The sequence below is a fragment of the Kwoniella pini genome, chromosome 4 (genome assembly GCF_000512605.2).
Source record: "Kwoniella pini CBS 10737 chromosome 4, complete sequence".
NCBI classification, from domain to species: Eukaryota; Fungi; Basidiomycota; class Tremellomycetes; order Tremellales; family Cryptococcaceae; genus Kwoniella; species Kwoniella pini.
The window spans coordinates 1,265,149-1,287,950 of record NC_091719.1 but is presented as its reverse complement, the minus strand read 5'-3'; the positions used below and the strand labels follow the sequence as shown (position 1 = coordinate 1,287,950).

Below are 22,802 nucleotides of genomic sequence, written 5' to 3'. Positions count from 1 at the left end.
TCTATCGCTGTAAATCATACATCAGCTCAATTTCGTACGTAAGAAGGGTTAAAATCAAACTAAATCCCAGAAATACTTACTCGTTGGGTCTTAAATCCTTCAGGTTCATTATTTCTCTCAGCACCATAAGCTTCACTTACATCACCTAACATATCAATATCTTTTATCGTTGTCGAAGTTGACTTTCCACTTTTTTTAGTAGGTGAAGGTTGTAATATTTTAATAGTATTCTCAAGATTTTGATCAAGATCTTGTTGAAGTAATCCAGATAATTCTCTACCTTTTTTTAAAGTTAAAGTTGATTTTCCATCTCCAATTAATTCACCAAATTTATTTATTTCTTTTCTTGATGATTGTATTCTAGATGAAAGTGGACTTTGACCTGATGATAATGTTAATGATCTTATTTTTGATCGTGTTCTACTTGCTGGTGAATCATTTGAGCTATCCGGCGAAAAAACAGGAGGTATATTCTCTTTATCATTAATTTCTATACCTTGCTGAATAGTGTTTCTGGATTGAGAAGGAGAAATTTTGTTTCGCTTTAATGGAGATTCGTTAAGATCATTTAATCGATTCTCAAATTTATCTTTAGGTCTTGGATGCGAGGCACCACTTGATGAAGAAACATCAAGTATAGGTAAAGGAGAAAGTAAATCTCGTGTTCTTTTCGTACTTTGATTGTGAGATGTAGCTAAAGGAGTAGGTGCAGATTTACGTGATTTAGGTGATGATGTAATTGTATTGATAGAAGATTTGAGAGTTGTTGTTGGGATTTTCCTAGATGTTTTGACGGAAATACTATTTTCATCATTGAATATCTGTATAGAAGATTTCGTACGATTTTTAGTTGGTGCAGAATGAGAATGAGTATGAGATTTATTTGTAAATTCTGATAACTTTGATTTCAAAGGTAATAAGTCGGAAGTTGAAATTTTTGATTTAGAATTTTCATCTTGCAATGATACTGATTTACCTTTATTTTCAGTTTTTGTTGATTCCAGAGCTTTTGGTTGTAATGAAGTTAAAGCTTTTCGACTTGAACTTGAACTTCTTTTTGAAGGTGATGTGGTTCCTGTTTTACTGGTTTTGATGGATAAAGATGAAGAGGATGATGAAGCTGAAGAAGATGATTTATCAGGTGTATCTGCGTAAATAGCAAAAAGGGATCCTTTCTTTTTGGTGACTGGCATGTTTGAGTATATCAGTCAAGAGAATATATATGAATAGTACAAGAAAGTTGCTGATCTTCAGTAAAAGGTATGCAAATTCAGGAAATATCTGTTGATGGTATGTTATCTGAATTTGCAAAATCAAAGAGCGAAATTGAACGTTTAACAAGATAATAAATCGGAAAATGTATCAGCGGATAAGTGTTGGAAGGGATAGTTAAAATGTATGAGAAATTATTGAAACATTTTTGGTTATGTTGAGTGATATTGTCTATGATTTTGATTAATTCAACTTATTCATCTGTTTGAGGTGTTTGATGCACACATTTATTCACCCCCTTATAATTCACATTCACTCCGTCACATTACAGCATACAAATCACGTGACTAGACTAATATTACAGCTTGGTTAATAAAGTAAACAACACGATCAAGGCACAGACACTCATTTAAATCTGTCCGCATCAAAATCAGGCGCCACTTCCCCTCTTTCCTCAGCATGCGTTACACACGTGCCTCATGGAACTTGAGCTCCTCTAAATCAATCTCGGAGGCCGGCCCGTGGTCCGCATTCAAGCGTCATTCTTAAGATGTATTTTTGTACTTTGGAAATGAAGATCCATTTCTATAGAATTAATATTTCTTGTATGCCAATTTGCCTTCATTCCAATCAACAATTAACAAAGGGTAATCATTGCATAGGATCAAGCAAAATGTCAACAGATAAAAGAGTAATCATCGTAACAGGCGCTTCAGCCGGTATAGGTCGATCAACCTCTATTCATCTTTCAAACATCTTTCCCTCTTCAGAACATCCCGAACAATTGGTTTTGGTGTTGGTAGGAAGAAGAGAAAGTGAATTACAAAAGACAGCGGATTCCTTAAGAAATGGAACAATTGCTGAGATAGCGGCTGGAGATGCAACGAGTGAAGAATTCGTTAACGCTTTAGAAGCTACTATAAAGGAGAAATATGGAAGATTAGATCTTGTTTTCAATGTACGTGTCTCTCTGTCCTTATCTCTCATTCTCATTTCCGTATAACATCCACCATCTATAATCTCATTTCATCTAGACAAAAAAAAATAATTGTACTGATTCTTGGGTGTTTGGTATTTTTAGAACGCTGGGGTGAATTATAAATCTGATGGTCAGTTTGAAGATCAAGATATGAGTTTATTCAGACAAGTATTAGATATAAATATAATGGGAGCTGTTTTGGTGAGCTGCCTTATTCTAAGCAGAATAATGGATGTTATCAAGGAATCACATTGACTGACTATCGATATGCGGTTGGGTAGTTTACTAAACTCGCGTTTAATATCATGAAATCACAATCACCTCAAGGAGGCAGAATCATCAATAATGGAAGTATCTCAGCTACAGCTCCTAGACCAAGTAAGTCAACGTGTCAATTGATTCATCGTTTCTTCATCATATATTGCGGATACTGATGAAAAGCTCTGATTAGATAATACCTCATACACCATATCTAAACACGCTATAACAGGTCTTACTCGATCAAGTTCACTGGATGGAAGGAAATATAATATTACATGTTCACAAATTGATATAGGAAACGCATCTACTGAAATGGGATCATACGTCTCCGCTGGATCCATGCAAGCTGATGGATCAATCAAGAAAGAACCCACAATGAGTGTGGATAATGTTGCTAAGACTGTTGGATTTATTGCTGGATTAGGCAAAGATGTCGATATATTGAGTCTAGAAATCATGTATGTTTCATCTTCGAGCCCATCTTTTCCACAATTATGAGGATGGCTAATTCTAATCCGTTCTACTTCATAGCGCATCTGGTATGCCCTTTATCGGACGTGGTTAAGCTGGATTTCATGAATGTTTGGGAATTTGTGATATTGACTACATAATACTGTATGAATTAGATATACTGTTGCATATGTTGCCCATAATTTCACTATGCCATGTCGAAGAGTCCGCGATGGGTTCGGGATTGTACTTACATCCCTGCACCAAGATCTTTTCCATGAGAGCAGGATATCCCGAGCCAAGAAAGTCTTCGGATCGGGTGAACCGGATTGAATGAGTGTGCCACACGTATCTAATCGATAACTCCGCCTCCACCTTGAAGCTCCACGTTCATCAGTATCTCACATCATCATATAGATAGTTTCCTTCTATATTATTCTGCTCCTTTCTCCTCTCTTATAAAATACAAACAAATGCTCAGATCCCTCTTAACAACTTCTACTCGATCTTTACGTTTAAATCAATACAGAAATTTTTCTGCTACAGCAATCAAAATGGGTGTAACTGTTGATGTAAGTTTACTCCTCATTTTCGCTGTATTAGGCATGAAGCTAATTCATTGTAAATTGATAGACTATCTCTCAAGGTGATGGAAAAACTTTCCCTAAACCAGGAGACCAAGTTACCATCCATTGTAAGCTTGCACAACATCCTGTCAAAATCTTTTCATGTTTTGGGAACAAAAGGATCCGCGGACTGATTGATTGAATCGTATGTTAGACGTTGGTACCCTCCTTGACGGATCTAAATTCGATTCTTCAAGAGACAGAGGATCTCCTTTCGTCTGCAGAATTGGACAAGGGTGAGTTCAAATCGAATCACACTGTAAAAGCGCCTGATCACACGATGTTCTGACTTGCGATCAATATCATAGCCAAGTTATCAAAGGTTGGGATGAAGGTGTTCCTCAACTCTCCGTTGGTCAAAAAGCCATTTTGACCTGTACTCCTGACTACGCCTACGGTGCCAGAGTGAGCAAACATCCGTTTTGATATATCAGATTCGCTGTACTAATTCCTACATTGAATTATTAGGGTTTCCCTCCTGTCATCCCAGCCAACTCTACCCTCAAATTCGAAGGTAAGTTAACGATTAGTCGATTCTCAACCTGAGAAGAAACTGACAGTTTCTCTTTATCCCTAAATAGTTGAGCTCCTTAAAGTTAACTAAGCTGCGCGAAGTTCGAATGTTGAAGGAAAGAAGGATAAAATCGCACTAGGCGAAATTTGAAACTAAATTTACAATTTTAGAGTACTTGTCAAGCCAAAAAAGCGATGTATTAATGTGGAAGCGATCATGACAGACTTGAAGCGTTATTCCCCTTCTGATGGACAGCCACGAAAAGGATCAGATTATTGATGTGCATTTAGGCGGGTTATTGTTCACGTGTCGGAGCAAGGTTCACTGATGATTTAGCGTTTCTTGCATGTGGTTTTCATTCGTGATCAGTGTGCGCATGTCATTCAAAATATAAGTGTGTGTGTGAGGTTTGGATGTCGTTTGACATAGTCACTTTTGTTCACGTGATCAATAGAGATTCCAACATCCGATTTAGTGTGAGAATCGAAGTCAGAGGCCTGAAGTGCTATATCGTATTCTATTGCATCCGCACGTATGATTGTTCAGTGACCATGTCTGCCAAGCTTTAGTCCACACGCCGATAAAAGAAAGGTCAATCCCAACGCAGGTCAACTGGCAGTCATATGCTTGGTTGGCCATCAGCAAGGCGGAATGTGAGCCCTTCAGAGAGAGAGATCAGTCATGAGCAATTGGATAGGAGGAATCAACGGCAACGCTGTTGAGCAGGCTTGAATCGGAAGATTGCATGCAGAGTTGAGGATTGTAATCCGCTTAACAAAGTCATTGACGAATGACAAAAGGAGGGTTTACTTCAAAGCTGGAACAGGTGCATCTTACTGTCACAAGGATAATAGCGGCGATGAAGGGAAGAGCTTCGGGTCTATATCAGCTGATTGAGGTAGGCTGAGGCAAGGGGTACGAGAATGAGCAATGTCATAAATACTCGGCAAATGCGGGTTGTCATCTACAGCAGGACCGATTGCAAGCCCTTACATTAGCATTCAAGGCATAACAATCGCTCATACTTGTGCTTGATCGTCTCATACCCTTCAACATGCATCGGAACCGTGGCGTCATTGGCTGCTGATGATACCAGATCGTATGGCAACAGCCTCAATTTCACAAATTGTCCGAATAAAATAGACGCTTCGAAAATCGTCCAAAGGAGTCGTACTCTCGCTTACGTTTTTTAGCTTGCTTATTTTTCGATCAACGAGTTTTAAGTATACAGCCATTACGAGATGTTATCAGATCTCCGTCTGAGGTTTTGCTGTGGTTATGGTTACCTGTTTATAGCTTTTTGTCATAATTAGCAAATCGTGTATGTAAAAGAAGTATGTATACATGATTTGCATCCGTCGGTTTCCATGTGGTAACAATCCCGTAGCGTTATCTACAGATCTGGGAAGTTTGCCGCATATTTTGGCGGTAAAGATATTTCTCATGCCGCGGTAGCAATTGAATGTTGAGTCCTGTGTACAAGACACGACCTGAAATGATTCCTACTAGTAGGATTTCAGATGGACTGCCTTATCTCTGAATGGTTTGTATGGGGAAGATCGGGATAGCCTATTATGTTAAATTAGGTATTTATACTTCGATTGAACCTCGGCGATCCACGTTTTTAAACATGGTCATGGATGCCCGAAGTAGTCAGGTACAGGTTATATAGCTATTTTCTTACTATTTCCCTATCTATCTCATATGGAATTTAGCGTATTATCTATGCGGTAAATCCATCCTACCATCCTACGAGAGATATGCTATCGGGACGGATCTGGATTTGCATTCCTTGTTAGGTACTCCTGTATGAAAATTAGTCTAGTCAAGTTGACTGGGTATTTTCATGCCGGATTGATTACAACGACAACACAGCGTCAATTTCATTTACACACTTTGCTTTTGCCGATTACAACTTTTACTTTACATTTTCATTCTTTCAGTTTACGCTTCTCACATTTTACCTTTGTCTCCATCGATAATATCATATGGCACGACCCTGCATCCGACCAATATAGGGAATATTTGTGCATTGTCCGACTCTTCCAACAATATCGCTTACTTTCCAACAGCACTTCAAGCGCAACTCTCATTCATCGCCTGTCGGCCAATTTCTAATACTCAAATAATCAGTGAACCATCAATTTGTCTTATAGCGTACTACATTCAAGTTTTAGAATCATCTTGGCCCAAGTGGATTAGTCAGACTGTCCAGGTATCGTCCAGCATATCATCATGCCACCACATTATCCTCAAGAGCCTGATCACCCAACCGACTTATCAATGCCTCCCCCGGCAGATAAGATAATACACATTGACACTGCTCCACCCGCTTCTTCTTCGCATCATTCAGATGTCGCCGGAGTACTTAGAAGGAATCAAGCATGCCTACAGTGTAGAAAGAGGAAACTGGTAAGTAAGCAGTTTGAATGGAGGCTCAATGAAACATAACTAACCGATGATACACGTTCTCTCAACAGAAATGCGATGCTGTACGTTATCCTCCCGTTCATGCCGGCAGTCTGATGATTACTGATGAAATGGCATATCTGACAGGTTCGACCACATTGCGCGACTTGTGTCAGGTCATATCGACATCTCCTGCGTACATCGCCGAAGAGTAATCCGGTTTTGTGTTGTGATTACGATGACGGAGCGGGAAATAATCATGAAGACAGCGATAAGGCAGCCAAGGGATCGACAACTAAATCGCCTGATCAGGCACTGGACGATGATGATGGAGGAAGCAGCAAGAAGAAGAGAAAGGCAAGTGGAGAGGGTCGACGAAAGAAGAAGGATGAGGAATTTGAAGAAGAGAGAGATAGATTGACGAAAAAGATTGAACAATTACAAGCCCAACTAGCTTCAGCACCTTTAGGTCAGACTGCAACTCAAGCTCAAAACATTCCACAGCCGAATCGCGCATTGTCGAATGCCGCTCAACCATTGCAAGATACTTTATCTGCAGATTCACCTACTGCTTTCCTCGAAATGCTTTCGTCGGCGGCATCAAGTCAGGCAACGGGCTCTTTCAGTAATAAACCTGATAGGAGCAATACTAGTGATGGACCGTTTTGGGGAGGTATCGGTCGTCTAGTAGACCTAGATGCGAGATTTAAGCCTATGTTTCAATTCGGTAATAATGATCAACAGGGTAATCTTTCAAGTCTCAACAACCCGTCACCAGGCAACCAGTCTCAATCGCAAGAATCGAGAAGATCAAGTTCTCAGAATCTAACCCCAGGATCTAATACGGGAGAATCCTCTCAAGGACCAGCTATACTGTCCCCTGGAGGAGTCTTCAACTTCTCACCCGGTGACACAACCAGCACAAATTTCATGTCCAATTGGCCACCTCCCGAATCTATCACTGGAATCGTGGAACCGGGTACGAAGGATGACGGACCATGGAAAGTGGTTGAATCGATTGAAACTGTATTTGCGGCTGGTGCAAATCCTTCAAGTCAACCGAATTTCGGAGGAGATACCAACATGGACACCGAAATCAATTTAGACGGATTGCAAGCTGGACTAGACGCCGCAATGCAACAACAACTACTTATGGATCTTTTCTGGCCGGGCTGGCCAATCAATCTTCCAGAACCCAATGTCGTCAATGATCTGTAAGTACAGTCTTCTGTGGATCAACGGCTACCATTGATGCAATTCTCTTTTCTCAGCATTGAAGCCTTCTTTGATCTGGTCCCAAATTTACCGAGAGTATTGCATCGGGCACGATTCCTCTCCCGAATGGCATTACCACCAACCCATTCCAATTTCCCCCATCCAGCTTTAATCCATGCTGTCTGCGCTGCCGCTGCCGCATGGTGCTCTCCAGAAATATATGAAAAGTCGACCAGAGGGAAAGGCAGAGACTTCTTCGATGCTTCTGGTATGGGCATGTATGGAACTGATGTGCTAGAAGGAAAAGGGTCGAAAGCAAATTTGACTTTTGGATTGAGGCAAGCTAGTTTTGCAAAAGAGGCTGTACAGGAAGGGTTGAATACTGGAAACAGGTTGTTTGATGTCGTCCGGGCTATGGTAAGTCGGTGTTCCTCATGCTACGCCTAGAAATGCTGTATTCTCTAATCGCTATTTGCAGATTATACTATGTCGGGTTTTCATCGATGATACCAGGTGATTATGCTCCTTTAAATAACGCACTATGTTACATGCTGATTCCTTTTTACAGGATGTTGGAGTGTTGGGCATATGGTGGTCTTGTTGCGAGAATGCTCTTGCCTTTGGGCCTGAATGTGCGATCAGCGGAATTATCACTCAAATCAGTCATGCTGCCGCCCCCTGCCGACGCACTAGAACGAGAGGAGAGAAGAGCAGCGGTTTGGATGGCCTTCTATCACGACACTGTATGTCTCACCGCATTACAAGATAGTAGGCGAAGCTGACTTTATGCCCCTAGATTGCGAGTGCAGCCAGTGGATGGGGAACGTCGATGTCTCTTGACGAACTTGTGAGACTCGAGCCGACGTTTGATCAGGCAATTTGGCACTAAATATTGCTTGTGTTAGACCGTGCCATTACCAGTGTCTATCGAGGCCTTCGAGGCTGGTCATGAGCATATGGAATCGAATCCGCAAGACCTCGAATCACCCGATTTTTGGGTCAGACACCCAGTCCCGGATTCATTTGTCATGTGTATCAAAGGTATGTGCATGCCTTCGCCTTGCTCTAGACTAATGCTGACGCCTTTGGAATATTGTAGCTACTGTACTAATGAATAGGGTGACCAAGTTCGCACGGAGGTGGAAGAATCGACATTTAAGGGACAATGACGATTTTGATGGGCTCAATAGGCCCGAGTTCAGGGAGATCGCCAATGCGATTGCTTGTTTCCAGTGAATATTCTCTCCATATCATCTCGATCATCCCGCTTTCCGTGCTCTGACTTGTTCTTACTTTCTTACAGGATGAGCTATCCTCCCTCGCTTAGAAATGTCGGTAAATTGACCCCCAGAAAAATCCTGGATATCGATCTCATTGTGAGTCAACACTACTACCATAATTCAGGCAATCGATCGCTAAACCTTTGACAGTCGGCCCATATGCTTCCACATGCTGCCATTATCTGTCTACACGAACCATTCGCGGATCTTTTTGACCCCAGTGATCAAGCTGCTCGACGAATGCTGGGCGCAACCCAAGGCATTGTGTCGATCGTTCAACAGCTCGCGAGCGTGGTGAGCGCAGGCGGATCCAACTTCACCTCTGTTATGCACTCCTCAGCTTCTGTGTGAGTTCAGCTAACCAAAATAATTGCCGAGAAAAGACACGACTGACCGGCCTTGGGAATCTTAGCTGTTTGGTAACTTCCGCAAGAACCTCGTTGCTCTTCCTTCGACACGCATTGAACATCGGTGACATGGCGGCTGCTCAATCTCACAGAGCGGATTGTGAGATGATCAGGATGGCATTAAGTCAATTCGGCTTGAAATTCAAGATCGGTCATCACCACTCGCAGTTAATCGAGTATTTCCTTGATCGAGCGACCAATCCGACCTTTGAAAAGCTACAGGCTCATTATCCGGACCACCCACGAAGTGGAGCGTGAGTATATGGCCCGACTTGGTTCCAAATCGTGATAATGCTAATTGACATGTGCCGCAGACCTGAACTTACCCCGAACGCGAATTTCGGAGCATGTGTATCCAATGCTTTGAATATCAAACGAGGTTTCTGGAGATTAAAGCAAACATCCAATTCAACAGGCGCATCACCCTTCGGATCGACACCCGAAAGCACGTCAGCTACTGGAAGACCGCAACCAAGTTCGAGCTCCAGCGTTAGTCACCATCTGTCTGACGATGGTTCGCCTATCCAGCATCCCCTCGAATCTCATGGTCTGAGAGGAACCGGAAATAAGCCAGCTACTGTTCGGAATGTCAGCTCAGAAGCTATGGAGACTGATTCTCCTCCCAACCCTGAAAGTAACCAACCTCACCCTAGAAGGCAAACTTCGAATTTGAGCAACAGCGGCCATAACAGGAACTCTTTTGAAGGGGTCTCTGGCTTACCACTGAATTCTGACAACGGGGGCAGTAGAATGGATCTCCAATCCTGCGGTATAGCGCTACCCAAATCTCAAAATACATCCAGTGACGAGCCCAATCCCATATCGAATAGCTATAATCCCCATGGACTATGCGATATGGCAGCAGCAGCTGCGAAGCAGCCAATACACATTGTTGGCGCTCAATCTCAGGTTGATAATCTAAGTAGTACCCAACTTCACCAGGAACTCTTCGATACAAGCTTAGCAGGGATTGAACCCGTCACAGCAGAGATGAAGGATAAATTTGACAACAAGCGAACACTGGTTGATGGTCAGTATCCCATCTGGATGAATTTGAGTGAGGTCGAATTGGCTGCCGATGCTCGAAAACAAGCACAACAAGCACAAAAGGAGAAAGAGATACAGCAGCCACCTTTTGATATGAGTCTACCTGGAGTCACGCCCGTCACTCAACAGATGTTGAATAAAATCCAAGCTAGAGATAAATTAACTCAAGATGGTCAACTTCCCATATGGCTCAACACAACTGAACAGGAATTACTAGCTGAACAACAACAAAGGGGCCAAGGTGTAAATTTCACGGAACCGAATGTGACACCCGAATTGGAAGAGATGATGCGGAATGTTAGGACTGTTGGAAAAGATGCCCATATACCTTTTCATTTCAGCACGACTTCTGATCAATTATTGTCTGAATCATTACGAAATAACAGCAATGGTAGGGATAATCCTGGTTCTGGATTAGGATCGAATATAGCCCAACAAAGCAATCTGTCCAACAGCAATAACAACAATAATCTGAATCCAGGAGCGTTCTACTTGAACCCTGAAACAGAAAATAAATTCTCTAAGATCAAAACAATAGGTCCTGATGGACATCTTCATGTGATTCAAAATCTGACTCAAGAACAAATCATGAATGAGATCAGTAGGAATGCTCAATTGCCCATCAATGTGGGGTACAAAGAAGGTCAAGTGGAACAGGGTCGTGTGGGCGAGATGCTTAGGAATGTTTATGAGTAGAAAATGTGTACAATTCTGTTTATTATTGTAATTATTCTTGGTGATGTTCGTTTTTTCGCTGATTTCCCCTTTTATTTTGATGAAACGATCGTGCACGATTAGTCACCTTTCAATTGTATTTTGTACAAATCATAACTCCCCCGTTTATATGTTTTAGAGCATGTGATGATATCAATAGAAAAGATCCAGATAGCCGCATATATTCTTCTTCATTGATATACCATGGTCTTACGTGGTGTTTGCCTAGTATTCATTTGCGCTGTAACGTTATCATACATATGCTGCCGAATGACAATATTTCGTGATATTCCTCGGCTGAGGGGTTGAGACTTCAGTCTGGATATGAAGAGAAGACTGATTCCATAACAATAGTCCCACTGCCGAGCTATATCCTGTGCTTGATCACTTGGGTATGCAAATCAAAGTGCAATATCTTGTACGCTGGAATCTTGTCGTTCTCTCAGGCCTGACTCTTAGTTCGGTATCTAATGATATACAAACAGGTGTGGAAACTCCTTGTCTTAGGGATTTAGGGCCTTCAAAAACGTATTTCGAATTTGGAACCGAATAATTTGTTAAGATTTAGCTTTGTGTATGTTTGTCATCACCATATTTTGTTCACATCCTACCCTTCATTTTCCTACCAGGATAGTTGAGCTTGTATATGATACATTCAGGAAACACTGCGGACTTCCCGATGAACTTCAAATCGTTATGATTGAAGACTGAGAAACAAAACAATCCACACGTGAGTATTATCATTTTATTCCAAAAAACAACATGTGGGTTTACCAAAAGAATTTATGTACCATCCCGCATTTCTATGACTACCCTGAAGGGCAAAGAGTAGGGGCTCACGAACACATGTTCATAACAGTTTTAACCTTCCCGGAGGCGTCTCCGCTTTGTGCGATTTACCGTTCGGGTGCCTTGATTTTCCGTTGATCTCTTTGATTTTCGTTGCGTTACATTCTTGTCTGATGGAATGAAAGTAATTTTATGTCCTTGGACTTTACATCGTGTTATCTTGAAGTTGGTCTGCATGGATTTTGGAGGGTATGAATTGATATGTGATTGAAAAGATTGTATAACATCATGCCGAATTGGTGAGAGATAATGTATATATATATAAATGTAAGAGAGATGGAAGGTTTAGTTTCAATTCCAACAACTCATCTTCTTCACCTGAAAATAAAAATAAAAATTCAAAATGAGATTAACTTTTTTAACAAGTTTGTTGGCTCTTTTATCTTTTTCAATTGTTTTAGCAAAAATTCCTGCACCTCCTCAAACAGGTGCAAAAGTTATAAATCAAATTACAAGAAAAGAATTAGTAGCTAGATCAAATTATCCTGAGTTATTTGGTAAAAGAAATAATAAAATTAATAAAAGACAAGATGGAGGTGGAACTGAAAGTGATTCACCTTCACCAAATTGTTCAAATTTAAGTCAAAGAAGAAGAGATTTAACTGAAATTGAACAAATTTTAAATCCTTTTGAAATGGCTGATTTCTTATTAGGTAGAGGAAATTTTATAATGTAAGTTTTTTTGTTTTTTTTTTTGGTTTTTAATAAAATCAATTATCGAATTGTAATATATAATTTAGTAAATTAATTGTTTTTTTTTTTTTTGTTTTTTTTTGTCCTCGAAATTAGGCAAAATGGTACAATTTATAAAGATGATTTATATATTTCAAAATTAAAAGAAACTGCAAATTCACATAGAGGTTGGTATCATAAATGGCATAATGTTGTAAAAGATAGTTTAGGTAATAAATTATTAGAAGTTTCAATTCCATATTATAAAAAATGGAAAAATGGTTTGTCTCAAGATGAATTAATTCATTTATCACCAATGTAAGTTTTTCAATTCCTTTTTTGTTTGTTTTTTTTGGGGGGTTTCTTTTTGGCTTTATCATTACATACGAAAGAAATTCGGAAAATTGATTAATTATGAATTAAAATAGGACTGCAATTCGTGCTCATGATTTAGAAGAATTAGAAAAAGTTATGCTTTCAAGAGAAGATTTTATTGATGTTCAAGTTCATGGGTATACAATTTCTAAAAAATTCGTTCAAGTTGCTTCATCTTTCTAAGATGGATTCAAAAACGAGTACTTACAACATGAATCATGTGAGAATTAGAGGGGCAACTAGATAGATGAAGTAGAATACATATTGTGCTTATTCATGATCTTTGGACATTTTATTATCGGTTTTATAATTTTGGGTTTCCTAATGTAATTTCTTGTCCTACGTTCAAACCTGCTATATCTGAGCCGAGAGGTGCTGGCAGTAAAGCTGCATTATGTAACGTCTAGCAAGCAATAAGAGGAAATGAGAATACAAAATTAGTTCTAAAATTACCACTTGTCGTAAATGTCCCAGCTGAATCAGGTCGTATCGAGCGATGCGTAAATTCCCTCTGAACATCAAGAGATTCTTCGTTTTATTACCTGCTAACGCAGGTGCATTGAGAACGCCTGATCAGAATCGTATCTGGTATGATCCATTCGCTTTCGACAGGTATCTGACCCATTTTACACTTTGATAACCACTTTTCTCGAAGACTTTGAGGAATCGGACGAGTAGACCAGATGCAGTGAACATTACGACCGAGAAATCGACTTGTATAGGTGGTCTTGACCAAGCTTGTCTATGCGTCGTGGCCGCCAAGTCTGCCTCGGCGGTCAAAGTACATTCTTGTGCGCCTTGTAGACGCGGTATCCTAGGAGTATAGGCATGGTTTCAGCTTGAGTTTCTACCGGTTGAAGGACCTATCCAGATAATAGCATTACTTACTTCCAGACAATCATATTTTCCCCTGGTACATATTTCGCCTTACCAACGCCCACTTTCGCTTGTACACCTGTGGTATTCAGCGGAGTAGGTATTCTCAATACCACATTATTGGCATTCAGCTTGGAGTCGAAATTCGCTTTAAGATGAATTGTATATTCCACTCTCGATTTGGAAGGTTCGGTGACATGGGTTTGCAACCTGAAAGGTAGGTTTATGTTTGATGTTGATCGATACCTACGAATATGACGAGAAGTTTGTTTACCATCAAACCCGACTCATCTAGGTCTGAGCAAGATGACTATGCTCACCTCATAAGTTCAAATTCTCCGTCCGGCGGAATAAAAGATATACTTCTGTCCGAGTCGAATTTACCCAATCTTACACATTGATGGAATTGACAGTCATCCAATTCTACCGCATCATCGGATTTTGTGCCCTCATTGCCGCTAATTAGTTCAGGCTCATCAGCTATACGTCCGTCTATCACCATTTAGGTAGGAACAATCGAGACGAATTGGGACATACCGTTTCTGCAAGACCAACTTATCGTTCAATCCAAATTTGCATTCCGGTGTTCCACTCAGGTAAGCTCTCATCAATATTTGTCCATCCACATCAGCTCGGAGAACAGCTCCTGCGTTGGCAGATCAGTCAGCTGATTGTCTGAAGCCTTGGACCATCAAGATTTAACAAGATCGCCACACTTACCCTCCTTACTCATCAGCAGATTGACAGTCTCGATGACATCGACAAACGCTTCATTCTTCCTGTACTTCACATCTGATCTACGCCATGATGTAGCTCCTGTGGCTTGTATGGTAATCTTAGACGAATCCTCCCTCTATACCGTGGTCGATCAGCTGAGTCCGACACACTGGGTATGATTAGGCAGCTGTCAAGTCACGTACCACAGCCATTTCCGACTTTATGCTCTCCGTCGTTATATACATTTTCAACGTATCTATCTCGGAATTTTGCGGGAATCCAAAATCGATGATCTCTATGAGCACACAATTGCATCAGCTAGGAGCGATATGATGTACACGGATAGCTGACCGTCCAAGAGCTCATAGATGAGCACAAAGTTGTTCTTCACGCTTTCTTCATCTAATTTACTGAAATAGCTCCGAGATATCGTTATGAACCGATAGAGAAATTCGAATACCAAAGCAGCAGATGCATTGCACCTAAGAGCGAGCAGAGTCAGTTGATCACATACAGCCATACGATATGAGCACAAATGAGCCTATAACCCACTTTGTCACTCCCACTACATATACGTTATTTATCCTAACGTGAAAGAACGATGTCGATCCTAACGTTATTATTGGAGAGCGAACATCTGGATTCGAAATGACCTGTATACGAAAGACGTCAGATATCGAACGTCTAGAGCAGCATGATCATTAGTGGAAGGATCCAGCATGTTGACAATCATTCATCGCTCACTTCAAATCCTGACGAAACAACCTCGATATCAAGACTTCGCCCTTTTGATTAAATATGAAGAATGCCTAATGAGTTCAATTGGTGTCAGCTCTCAGTGGCTGTTGCAGAGGTTAATGCACTGACAGAGATCATGTTGACGCTATTCAAGGCTTCTTCTTTAGCTCTTGCTGTCAAATCCGAAGGATAGCAGAATAACAATAACAAAGTCAATCAGCGGTGAACAATGAGCAATGACGTTCAGACCGCGTCGCACCTAAACAACCGGTTAATCAGCAATTATTTATTCCTTCACCCCATTTAGCAAAGTAACCATTAGACAACCATAATTTCATTGAATTTCCGACTTTTTTGAGTCAAAATATGGATATATTTAGTCGTCATTCGAGACTATCATACTCAACCTTGACACCTCCTTTGAACGAGTCGACTCGAAATACCAGAGTATATGCTCAAGCATCTGCTATATAGCTCGACTCGCTCTTTTCGACAAATCAAGAACACAAACTTAGAGATTGACTTACAAACTTATCATAAGACACACATATTCTCGAATCCAGGTCTTCTTTCTCCTTTTATAATTGCGAGAAGCTACTCAACCACAAGTGAAAATTTCAAAATGTCATCGGAAGAGCGAAAAGTCGCTCCTTCTGCTGAACTTCTACCTGTGGAACAGGCAAACCCTGCTGAAGGTGGTGCAGCGGCACTCGCACCAGAGGCCCCAGCTGAAGGAGTCAAGGAGATCACAAAAAGTGCAGGTGAGTGAAATCCGCAATTGTTGTGATCTGTGAAAAGCTGAATGAAGCTGACAATCCCTCCAGCTAAAAAGGAAGCTAAGCGTTTGGAAAAGCTTGCTCAGAAAGCTGCTAAAGGTCCTACCGTAGCTCAAGGACCGAAGAAAGACAAGGCGGAGAAGAAGGAGAAGAAAGCTGAAGCTCCGGTTGAGGAATGGGTCAACACAACGCCGAAAGGAGAGAAAAAGGGTGAGCTTCAATATTCGCGGAGTTCCCGCTATGAGCAAGAAGCATAGCTGATCCGCATTCTAACGTCATTTCATCAGATGTTTCCGGCAATCTTCCAGCAGGATATGATCCAATCCAAGTCGAAGCAGCACATTACGATTGGTGGAAATCTAGAGGATTTTTCAAACCTCGCTATGACGCCGATGGTAAACCTCTCGAGAAAGGAACCTTCTGTATTACTTTACCACCACCAAATGTCACCGGTAATCTACATATTGGTCACGCTTTGACAATATCGATCCAAGATGCTCTTATAAGATGGTACGTCAGCTCTGATGGACAGGGCAACCTTTCGAACTCAGCTGACGCATCTGTATCAATAGGAAACGAATGCAAGGCCACACCGTTCTCTATCTACCAGGTTACGATCACGCCGGTATCGCTACCCAAGCTGTTGTAGAGCAAAGGTTAGTAAAGACAGAGGGCCATTCGAGGCACTACTACGGTAGAGAGAAATTCTTGGAGAAAGTATGGGAATGGAAAGATCAGTGCGTTACCTAGTCTTTGGTCTGCTTACCTAGCCCTGTCGCATGGGTTTACAAGTGGCAGAAACTAATGACATGGTACAGATATCAAGCTAAAATTACTAACCAGATGGAGAGACTTGGTGGTTCGTACGACTGGGACAAAGTCGCTTTCACAATGAATGAAGTAGGTTAAGTTCCAGAATCCAGTATTGGGGATCAAGAGTGCAATGCTGATGTATTCCCCATGTAGTCTCTTAGTAAAGCCGTCCAGGAAACCTTTTGCATCATGCACGAAAAAGGCCTTTTATACCGTGCGAACCGATTGGTTAATTGGTGTGTCTACCTGAATACCAGTTTATCAAATCTTGAGGTGAGCTCTCATTCCCCTGTCTAAAGTATAGAATGGCTGATGATCTTCATCGCAGGTCGACCAAATGGCTTTGACCGGACGAACTTTGCTGAATGTCAAAGGATATGAGGCTAAGGAGAAATTCGAATTCGGGGTCATAACTTCATTTGCATACCCTATCGAAAACTCCGGTGAGCTGAGACAATCGTCGATGGAGGAAGTGAAAAAGCTCATACGTTACGTTAGACGAGAGAATTATCGTTGCTACCACGCGTCCGGAAACCATGCTTGGTGATACCGCCGTTGCTGTTCACCCTGATGATCCTCGTTACAAGGTGAGTTGCTCATTCTAGAGACAGCTCGGCTCTTCAGCTAAAACTATCATAGCATCTTCATGGGAAATTCGTCATCCATCCGTTCAACGGCCGACGAATCCCCATCATAACCGATGCTATCACCGTAGACATGGAGTTCGGTACTGGTGCTGTCAAAATCACCCCTGCTCATGATCCAAACGATTTCGAATGTGGTCAAAGGAATAACCTCGAATTCATTAGCTTGATGAATGACGATGGTACATACAACGAAAATGCCGCTCCATACCAGGTAAGCCGAGGACAAAGCTCGCATGCCAATTGCGAAGCTGACTTTCACGGCAATAGGGCAAGAAAAGATTCCATATCAGAAATGAGATTATCGCAGCACTGAAAGAGAAGGGTCTATTTGTCGAACAGAAGGACAATGAGATGCAAATTCCAATTTGCTCGTGAGTTTCACGCTCATGTTTAGACTCATGTGATGGCTGACATCCCTTTTCAGGCGATCGGGTGATGTGGTTGAGCAAATCCTGAAACCACAATGGTGGATTAGCTGTAAACCCATGGCTGAAGAGGCGCTCAAGGTGAGTAATAAATTTTCGATTGCTGTCAACACGGACTGTGGCTGACGTATCTCCACAGCGAACACGCGCCGGCGAACTCGAAATCAAACCTAAGAGCTCAGCTGGTGACTGGATCCGATGGATGGAGAACATGCAAGATTGGTGTATCTCTCGACAACTTTGGTGGGGTCACCGATGTCCTGCTTACCTGATCAAGTACGATGGCGAAACTCCTGATGTGAGTCGTCCTACACTGCAATCGCAGGCTTCACTGACAATCCGACCTGCAGACCGCCGATGACAAGAATTGGATTGTTGCCCGAAGTGCGGAAGAAGCCGAAGCCAAAGCTAAAGAGCAAGCCAACGGTCGAAAATATACTCTCGAACAAGATGGAGATGTTCTTGACACATGGTTCTCGTCAGGTCTCTGGCCTTTCTCAACGATGGGATGGCCTGAAAAGGTACGCCAGCTTTCTGTCATTTTCGAATCAGTAGGGATCAGCCGCTGATCAGGTCCGTTCAGACTGCCGACTTGGAACATTTCTACCCTAATTCGGTCCTCGAGACCGGATGGGATATCTTGTTCTTCTGGGTTGCACGTATGGTTTTCTTTGGTAACGCCTTGACTGGTAAAATGCCATTCAAGGAAGTTTACTGCCATCCAATGATCCGAGATGCGTATGGAAGGAAAATGTCTAAGTCTCTCGGAAACGTCATCGATCCTCTCGATGTGATTACTGGACAAAATCTCCAAAAACTGCATAACGATTTGCGATTGGGTAACTTGCCTGAAAAAGAAATCGTCAAAGCTGAAGAGGGTCAGAAGAAGTTGTTCCCCAAGGGTATGCCTCAATGTGGTACCGACGCCTTAAGATTCACTTTGTGTAACTACACCTCAGGTGGTCAGTTGTCCTTCCCATTTTTCCAGCCTATATAGGGATGAAAGCTGACACTGAAATACGGTTGGACAGGCCGAGATATCAACATGGACATTGGTCGGGTCGAAGGGTATAGGAAGTTCTGTAACAAACTTTGGAACGCGACCAAATTTTGTCTTTTCCGTATGGATTTGGTCGATCTAAACGGTGTCAGACAACAAAGTACTTTTGTTCCCAACGCTTCCCCATTGGTGAGTTTCGGATTACTATGAACTTGAGCGGTCCGATAAGCTGATGGATACCGTATGATATTCACCATTAGCCTACTGGACAAGAAGGTCTGGTTGAGAAATGGTTGTTCCATAAATACAATATCGCCTCTGCTGCTATTTCGAAATCTTTGGAAGCTCGAGAATTCGCGGACGCTACCAATACAGCTTACCAATACTTCCTCAACGACTTATGTGATGTCTTCATCGTAAGTGAATACTTCTTAGCTTACCAAAATCGTCGGAATTATTCGGTTACTGATCGAACCTACACTCGGTATTGTAGGAAGCAACAAAACCTCTATTCGAGTCTAATGCCTCTGAAGCTACCAGGCTTTCTGCCCAAAACACATTATACACATGTCTTGAAGGTGGTTTGAAACTCTTACATCCTTTCATGCCTTACGTCACCGAAGATCTATGGCAACGATTACCTCGAAGACAAGGTGATGAGTGCGAATCCATCATGTTGGCTTCCTTCCCAGAATACGTGAGTGGATGAAAATTGTGTGTTGAGATTAGATTCAGGACTAAATGTATGGGGCGAGTCTGTAGATCTCTCAACAAGAATTCCCTCAAGCAGCTGCCGAATTCGACACTGTAGTCGATTGTATCAAGGCTGCTCGATCGATTGTTGGTTTATACAACTTGCCTACGAACGGTAAAACCATCGAGGACAAGATCACTGGTGAGTCAGCTCTACTTCAGATCCACCGTTTATTCTCAGCAAAGCTGATCTAAAACGTTATATTCTAGTCATCGTTCAAGCCAAAAATCAACAACAGAGGCAATTGCTTGAATCTCAAGAACCTATCATCATTGGTTTGACCAAAGGATGTGGTACTGCTAAATTCATTTCGGATGATTCTGAAGTGCCAAAAGGATGCGGTACTGAATTTGTTACTAGTGATATCAATGTACATATACCTGTTGCCGTGAGTACACCTCACTTTCTCAAGTCAGACTCTACGGAAATTTGCAATCAAATGCTGATCGATGGTTTTGGGTTAAACAGGGTAAGATTAACGCATCTGCTGAAATTGATAAATTACAAAAGAAAGAAGCTTTAGCTCAATCTAATAGAAATAAAATTCAAAAACTTACTGAACAACCAAATTACCAAACTACACTTAAAGAGGAAGTACGAATTTCTAATTCCGAGAAATTGAGTAGTTTAGAAAGTGAAATTGAAACCCTTAGATTATCTATTGAGAGATTCAAGTCACTTTTGTAGAATTGCTTATAATCTAAATTGCATGTATATACATTGCTTTATTTCGCATAAAATGATATTATCTTCAATTTGGTTTACAGCAAAAAGGCTATTTTACCATGAGTCAATTTTGATAATAATTATCTATATTGATCAATTGTCCAAAATCTACTATGCAGCTCCTGGAACTTCTCTTCCACCTTCTCCTAATTTCTTTGCTTTTCCTTTCTTTCGTCTTCCAATCCCATTTTCTTGTATTACAGGTATAATTAATTCTTTATATCGTAATCCTTCTGATTCATCTAATTTTGGATTACCAAAAGGTTTATTAAATTCTTTTCTAAAAATTAATAATTTATTTAATTCTTTTTCAAATTTTTTATTATCAATTGGAGAATATCTTAATCTAGGTATAATATCATTTGGTATTTCTTCTTTTATATTTGTTGAATTATGTGGAGAAATATTAAAAGAAGACGAAGGTGTAATATAAGTTGTTGTAATTATTTTACTTTTACCTTTAATTTTATTTCCAATACTAATTACTTTTCTTCCTGTTTTAATATCATTTGTAATTATGGTTTGCTGAGGAATTGAATTTGGTAAAGTTGGAAAAGATCCTCCACCTGCTTGTGCAGTTAATCTATCTAATCTTTCTTTTTCAATTTTTTTTCTTTCATTCTGTTCTTTTTCTAATTGAATTTCAATTTCTGTTTCAATTCTCATTGTTAAACGAGAAAGTTGTGCAGGACTTGAAAGTGAATTATGACATGATGGACAAGGAAGATAAGGTAATTGAAGATTACATTGAATCAAACCGCAAGATTGACAAATTGGTACATAATTGGACAAAGGGTGTACTCTTGCTGCATTAATACAAGTAAGGAGAAATTGAAATCAATTTATCAGCTCAGCTTTTCGATAAATTGCAAAGTAAAAGACTTAAACACTGACCTTGACAAAAACATTCAACTTTATTATCAGGAGATTTAATCTTACCTTTGCCCTCTTTAAGTATTTTAATATTATCTAAAATACTCTCAAGACGTTTTATTTCAAATGATTTTGGTTTATCCCAAATTTTTTCAGATCCATCATCTCTTTTTTTACCTTTTCCACTATTTGTTCTACTTCCATTTGCACTAGAAGATGAATCTAATCTGGAAGATGAAGATGATTTTGATTCTTGAATTTGAATATTAACAGCTCCTGCTTGTCTGGTTCTCTGAATAGGAGTTTGAGATCCAGATCCAGATCCAGATCCAGATCCAGATCCAGATCCACCACTTGATTTAGGTAAATTAGATGATGATGATGATGATACTGAAAAAGAAAATTTTCCCCAACCAATTTCTAAATCTCTGTTTTTCTGATATACTTTTCCACCTGGACCAAAAGCTGCTTCGAGAGCTTCTGGTATATCTTTCGGTATAGGCGTTGGGTTTGTCCTTGTAGAACCAGCATTCGAGTTGGGTCGAGAGAGAGCAGGTGAATGAGGTTTTTTTAATGGTGCTTTAGGTTTAGCCAAAGCTGGATCTGAAGTCAAAGTTGGTGTAGGTATGGAAGAAGATGTTGAAGATAAAGAAGGGAATCGATAAGATGTGTAACGGGTAATGAAGGTTTTAGCCTGAGGCGAAGATCCAAGAAAGTCCTAAATCAGAGAATAATGTTAAACCATTAGCTCCTCATCACGATGACAGTAGATAATAAAACCCCATTGATGTGAGAATGTATAAAGCTCAAAGGACAAATTAATGTTGATCAAATCATGCACTTACATGAAGATGTACTCTTAATTTAGCTTCATTGGTGTATGACTCCAAATCAGGTATAATCATTTGCTTGATAGTTTCATCATCTGAAGTTTCAGCATAACGTCAGCTCAAAATTCGTGTATTACATGATCATTACTCACCTAAACCCAATATGATCGAAAGATCGTCTACCACCCATGATGGAGTGAAGTTCACCATGCTGGTCTACTGATAGACTTTAGCTCAAAAGTATCGTATAACTTCCAACTGATGCCTCGGTAGCTCACCGATCTGAATACAATTCAAGCTATCTTACTGCGGAAAGAAAGATAGACAATTGGAGTGGTATAGTACATTCAACCAGGTCGACATGGATGTCATGAATTCGCTTGGACAATACCTTTTTCTTCGGATCCGAGATTACAGTATCATGAATTACCTCCACCTTATGCTTGCGTCAGATCAACATCCTACCCAGAGCACCCAAGCACCGATTTGGAACACATTTCTGTTCGTGTGCATGAAAAATATGTCAAAAGTCGTTAGAACAATGATGCATAATGATACAAAGGATGAGATAGTATTCCCTGATCAGTTCATCGGTCCCATCCCAAAAATCGATGATT

General features: G+C 40.7%; 8 protein-coding genes across 8 annotated transcripts; 5 read left to right on the top strand and 3 right to left on the bottom strand.

Moving 5' to 3' along the window:
* Positions 1-59: 59 nt before the first annotated feature.
* Positions 60-1,193, bottom strand: I206_103497 (uncharacterized protein; the record flags this gene model as incomplete). Its single annotated transcript, XM_019153271.2, has 1 exon — positions 60-1,193. One exon carries the CDS (start codon positions 1,191-1,193, stop codon positions 60-62), a length of 1,134 nt encoding a protein of 377 aa, XP_019013432.2.
* A 692-nt stretch (positions 1,194-1,885) lies between these two features.
* On the top strand, positions 1,886-3,017 carry I206_103496 (uncharacterized protein; the record flags this gene model as incomplete). Its single annotated transcript, XM_019153272.2, has 5 exons — positions 1,886-2,170; positions 2,294-2,392; positions 2,473-2,569; positions 2,643-2,910; positions 2,984-3,017. The coding sequence occupies 5 exons, from the start codon at positions 1,886-1,888 to the stop codon at positions 3,015-3,017; spliced, it is 783 nt and encodes a 260-aa protein (XP_019013433.2).
* Positions 3,018-3,375: 358 nt separating this feature from the next.
* Positions 3,376-4,132, top strand: I206_103495 (FK506-binding protein 1; the record flags this gene model as incomplete). Its single annotated transcript, XM_019153273.2, has 6 exons — positions 3,376-3,474; positions 3,536-3,596; positions 3,683-3,764; positions 3,837-3,933; positions 3,997-4,042; positions 4,110-4,132. The coding sequence occupies 6 exons, from the start codon at positions 3,376-3,378 to the stop codon at positions 4,130-4,132; spliced, it is 408 nt and encodes a 135-aa protein (XP_019013434.2).
* Positions 4,133-6,277: 2,145 nt separating this feature from the next.
* On the top strand, positions 6,278-11,096 carry I206_103494 (uncharacterized protein; the record flags this gene model as incomplete). The annotated part of the gene is made up of 12 exons (XM_070202778.1): positions 6,278-6,454; positions 6,599-7,665; positions 7,723-8,083; positions 8,145-8,179; positions 8,235-8,409; positions 8,463-8,513; positions 8,572-8,707; positions 8,766-8,898; positions 8,970-9,042; positions 9,097-9,293; positions 9,359-9,607; positions 9,668-11,096. The coding sequence occupies 12 exons, from the start codon at positions 6,278-6,280 to the stop codon at positions 11,094-11,096; spliced, it is 4,083 nt and encodes a 1,360-aa protein (XP_070058879.1).
* A 1,210-nt stretch (positions 11,097-12,306) lies between these two features.
* I206_103493 (uncharacterized protein) lies at positions 12,307-13,193 on the top strand (the record flags this gene model as incomplete). The annotated part of the gene is made up of 3 exons (XM_019153275.1): positions 12,307-12,635; positions 12,753-12,953; positions 13,064-13,193. The coding sequence occupies 3 exons, from the start codon at positions 12,307-12,309 to the stop codon at positions 13,191-13,193; spliced, it is 660 nt and encodes a 219-aa protein (XP_019013436.1).
* A 390-nt stretch (positions 13,194-13,583) lies between these two features.
* I206_103492 (uncharacterized protein) lies at positions 13,584-15,479 on the bottom strand (the record flags this gene model as incomplete). The annotated part of the gene is made up of 10 exons (XM_070202777.1): positions 13,584-13,824; positions 13,899-14,132; positions 14,207-14,344; positions 14,424-14,532; positions 14,607-14,739; positions 14,807-14,898; positions 14,955-15,085; positions 15,156-15,287; positions 15,348-15,412; positions 15,471-15,479. The coding sequence occupies 10 exons, from the start codon at positions 15,477-15,479 to the stop codon at positions 13,584-13,586; spliced, it is 1,284 nt and encodes a 427-aa protein (XP_070058878.1).
* Positions 15,480-15,963: 484 nt separating this feature from the next.
* Positions 15,964-20,443, top strand: I206_103491 (valine-tRNA ligase; the record flags this gene model as incomplete). Its single annotated transcript, XM_070202776.1, has 20 exons — positions 15,964-16,102; positions 16,166-16,327; positions 16,405-16,627; positions 16,690-16,854; positions 16,936-17,017; positions 17,084-17,203; positions 17,259-17,373; positions 17,429-17,517; positions 17,570-17,788; positions 17,845-17,948; positions 18,002-18,083; positions 18,142-18,300; positions 18,353-18,523; positions 18,586-18,964; positions 19,034-19,191; positions 19,263-19,418; positions 19,496-19,699; positions 19,765-19,897; positions 19,966-20,144; positions 20,225-20,443. 20 exons carry the CDS (start codon positions 15,964-15,966, stop codon positions 20,441-20,443), a joined length of 3,258 nt encoding a protein of 1,085 aa, XP_070058877.1.
* A 150-nt stretch (positions 20,444-20,593) lies between these two features.
* Positions 20,594-22,395, bottom strand: I206_103490 (uncharacterized protein; the record flags this gene model as incomplete). Its single annotated transcript, XM_019153278.1, has 4 exons — positions 20,594-21,288; positions 21,377-22,073; positions 22,201-22,280; positions 22,338-22,395. The coding sequence occupies 4 exons, from the start codon at positions 22,393-22,395 to the stop codon at positions 20,594-20,596; spliced, it is 1,530 nt and encodes a 509-aa protein (XP_019013439.1).
* Positions 22,396-22,802: the final 407 nt, after the last annotated feature.